General features: G+C 46.9%; 1 protein-coding gene across 1 annotated transcript; it reads right to left on the reverse strand.

Moving 5' to 3' along the window:
• Positions 1-351: 351 nt before the first annotated feature.
• On the reverse strand, positions 352-2,252 carry LOC131254722 (molybdate transporter 1). Its single transcript, XM_058255435.1, has one exon. The coding sequence runs from the start codon at positions 1,923-1,925 to the stop codon at positions 519-521; it is 1,407 nt and encodes a 468-aa protein (XP_058111418.1). The 5' UTR covers positions 1,926-2,252; the 3' UTR covers positions 352-518.
• Positions 2,253-4,299: the final 2,047 nt, after the last annotated feature.

The following is a 4,299-nucleotide window of genomic DNA, read 5'->3' on the forward strand; positions in this document are numbered from 1 at the left end:
TCCCACAGTTTTCTGTGGTGGGTCCACTTTAACTTTAGATCTATCACATTCTTTTTCTAATGCCATAAAGCGATCTCTAAAAATGGTTTGACGGCATGGATACAACACATGCATCATGGTGGGGCCCACGGAGCTTGGTGACATCACTTTACTAGCGATTTGGCTACGCCACAGTAAACAATGGTGATTGAACGCTTACCGTTAAACACTTCAAGCTAATAAACATTAAGGTTGGCCTAGGAAGTTTTTAGCGGGGGCCGTTCAATCACAACTGTTTACTGTGGTGTGGTCCACCTGAGATTTGGATCTACCTCATGGCCCCAAAATGACCTGGAAAATGGATGGACGGTGTAGATAAAACACATCATTATGGTGGGATCCACAAAGGCGTCACTAATCGGCACGGTAGATGAGACTACGAGCTTGCACAACAAGTGTTCGATGAAATTCCTCCAGCCGCTACAGAAACCAACTGCACCCAACATCTCCTAATACCATCTCCCCACGAAATCCATCCCTCATCCATGCCAAATCTTCCAGCTCTTGATCTTCCAGCTCCTAAGCATGAGAAGGACATGCACCACAATCCCACACACGAACCCGAGCGCGGCGCTGGACCCCACCAGCGAAACAGCAGTGCAGACGAGCATAACGAACGATTCCGCCTTGGAATTCATATCCTTTGAAGCCATGGCCAGCTCGATCCCCGCAAACAAGAGAAGCACACCCAACAACCCCACCGGAAACTGCATCAAGATCCTCACGATCGAGCTGCCCAAGACGATCCCCAACGCTAGTTTAGCTGTCCCCAAGATAGCAACGCACCCACCGCTCCTCCCTCCGAACTTGTACTGCCCAGCGAGCCCACCAGCCCCATGGCAGCACGGCATGGCGCCGAACCAGCATCCCACCAAATTCATCAGCCCAACGCTCACAGACACCGACGTCACCGAGAAATCCTTCCCCGGGAAGAGATCCGACGACAGCTTACACACCGCTATCACGGAGTTGAGAACGGAAAGAGGTATTTGCGGTATCGCACCTTTCAAGAAGCCTTCCTTCCAGGAATGAGCAGATATCCTCACTACATTCACATTGGACGGTCCAAATTCAATCTCCTTCACTACACTGGGCCTCCTTATGATAGCCAAAACAACACCCAACAAGAACACAATCATAGCTGATGGAAGGTACATAAAAAATCTCCAAAACCGCCCTCTCTTATCCGTCGATTCACCGCATAAAACCCCATCACCACCGTCCATCTCATCATCAGCTTCATCGGTTTCTTCGCCCGCTCCACTGACAATCACAATAAAACAAGCACAAACAAGGGCTAAGATCAGCCCATCTAAGCCCAGCCAACGGCGATTCTCGCCGCTAGCTTTCCCTTTTGAGAAGTTCTGAACATTCCGAACGTACTTAACGGCCGTTAAAGCGAAGGACAGGCCCTGTGAGAGCTGGACGCCTCTCACCACCGGCAGAGGGATGAGCTTGTAAGCGAATTCCATTAGCCCTGTTACTCCCAGCACAAGAAGCGTCCCGCCGGTGCAGATTCCAGCTGCCATGATCTCGGGGACGCCGAAATCCGGACCGTGGGAGATTGCAACGGCTGCGATCGCCTTCATGGGTTGGACAGGCATCGGTACGCCGTAGATCATGCCGGTGATGATGTTGTAGATGCCAGTGAAAATGAGTGTGATACCAAGGTTAAGGTCCTTGGCTAGTGTCAAGGCCATGATTATGGGGATGTACGTTCCCAAATCTCCCATCGCTCCGTTGAGTTCCGCCCATTTTGATCGAAGGATGAGATTGTTTCTGATCTTTTGAATGAGGTTGGAGGCTGAACAGGCGCCGTTGGTTGTTTCCGATGGGTTTTCGATGGTGGTGCTGCGACGTGGGGAATGGCGATCTTGGCCGTTCATGTTGTAAGAGCAGCTGTGGTGATCGGTTTCCTTAGGTGGGCCACCTGTAATGGTATGGTAGTCGTGAGCATTGCGGAGGGAGGTAGGGTTTACTTATACTGAGGGAATGATCAGTGCGGGTAGAAATACACCATTATTTGGTGTATGTTTATTAGATACCGTCTCTTTTGCCTGACGACGGGATTGAGGGCCTGGGCACATAGATGTTACTTTGAATGGGGATACGTGGGGCCCTCAGATATGTCTGTGGCAAATCTACTCCGTCCATCTGTTTTGCAAGACCACAATAAGGTAGGGAGCTTAAAATCAGCCAGTTCTATAACTCACGTGGGCCATACCACACGAAACACTTGGGATTGATTGGCCGGGGTGACACGATTTTTTTTATTAGGATGATATTTGTGCCTACAGTTTATCTGAGTGCTAGTAACCCTATGAACGGTTTGGATGTCATAGATAGATCATGGTCAGCTCCTGAAAGGTTTCAACGGTGGATGTTTCCATTCCCACTTTTTCGTTGGTGTGGTCCACTTGAGTTTTGCGTATATAATATTTTTAGATTCATGTAGTATTGTGATATTTCAAAACAGATAGACGGAGTGGATTTGTAGAGGACATCTCTGTGGGCCCACATAGCCTTTATAGCTAAAGCTATACACTGAAGGAATGTGTATCGTTATATAACCAAAACCACCCAAAAAGCTTTGAGAGTTAAGCTTGACCTACAACGAGATGTGTGGGGTCCACCGTGATGTGTTAATGACATCTAATCCGTCCATCTTGTGCGCCCATTTAGGTTCTCCAAACCGCTTAAAGATCAAGCTAATCTACAACTCAAGTGGTCCACACCACAGGGAGCAGTTGAGATAGAGATCCCCACCATTAAAAAACATATCTGAATGTGTGTTGGGCCCAACACGTATTGTATATGCAATCCAATGGGGCCCACCAAGATGGACACGGCAAAAATCAGACCATTCCGGAATTTTAATGTGCCACACAAGGTGGTCTTAGAGGCTTTAGGCATGATCTGAGACGGTGCCTCCCACCTGAGTTTTTGGACCGGCCAGATTTTTGTGCGTCAATGAGAATATAGTGTGCGAATGGGCGAATATGATGGGTGGATAGGATATTGTTTTCACATCAAGGTGGGCCCCACGCATTGCGTGGAATAAGGCATACGTAGTAATATAGATATGGAAATTACAAAGGCGACTTCTAGCTAAGGGGCCAGGGCCCTTTGGTTTCATGGGAAGCCGTTGGGAGTTCATGAAATGTAGGCCGTTATTAGTGGAATAGGATTCCTAGTCAAACACGCATACTTAAGCATTTGTACGTGGATTGCACGTGTGCGGGACATCTGATCCGTGTGTGCATCACGTTGAAAGATGGGACACCGATTGCCTACGGACGCTGCCAGTAGGATGTGGATACTGGACGGTGGTCTGTGGACCCCATCATGATGTATGTGTTTTATCCATGCCCTTCGTTTATTTTTCCAGATCATTTTATGCTGTTTGGCTAAAAATGAGGAAGATTAAATTACAAGTGGACCACACCACATGAAAATAATAGTGATTGAACGTGCACCTTTAAAAACCGCTCACGGCCCACTGTAATATTTAATTTTCATCAAACCTGTAAATTAGGTCACACAGTCCTGGATGAAGGGAAACTATAAATATCAGCTTCATCCAAAACTTCTGTGGCCGTCAATAAGTTTTTAATGTTTGGCGTTCAGTCATCATTGTTTCCTGTGGTGTGTGACATATGAGAATTGGATCTGCCTCATTTTCTGCTTATGTCCTAAAATGATATGAAAAAAATCAATGGACGGCGTGGATAAGAAACATACATCATGGTGGGCCCACCGAACACGGTCCAGCAACCACTCGCTACTTACACCGGCAGCAAAAAATCCGCGTGATTTTTGCAGGCCAGCGCGATTCTTGCAACAAATCATTTCCACCTGCAGCCCATCTAGGGACAGCTCAGACTTCCCATACGTGTCAGGTTGTCACGTGTTACCGTGGTCGCATCCTTGACTATGTGTTGTATATCCACGCTGTACATCCTTTTTTCCAGCACATTTTAGGACGTGTCCCCAAACTTTAGGTAGATCCAAATCTCAGGTGGACCACACCACAGGAAACAGTGGTGATTGAATGCCTACCATTAAAAACTTATCAGGGCCACCGTAAGCACATTCGTAATATTTATTTTCCATCCAATCCGTTGATAAGGTCAATCTAGTCTAGATGAAACGAAGATACAAGGATAAGCTTGATTCAAAACATTTATGGCTTACAAAAAGTTTTAATGATCATTCTCCAATTCTTCTTCTGTCGTGTCCACTGAAGTTTTTGATCTGCTT

Source organism: Magnolia sinica, chromosome 1 (assembly GCF_029962835.1).
Source record: "Magnolia sinica isolate HGM2019 chromosome 1, MsV1, whole genome shotgun sequence".
NCBI classification, from domain to species: domain Eukaryota; kingdom Viridiplantae; phylum Streptophyta; class Magnoliopsida; order Magnoliales; family Magnoliaceae; genus Magnolia; species Magnolia sinica.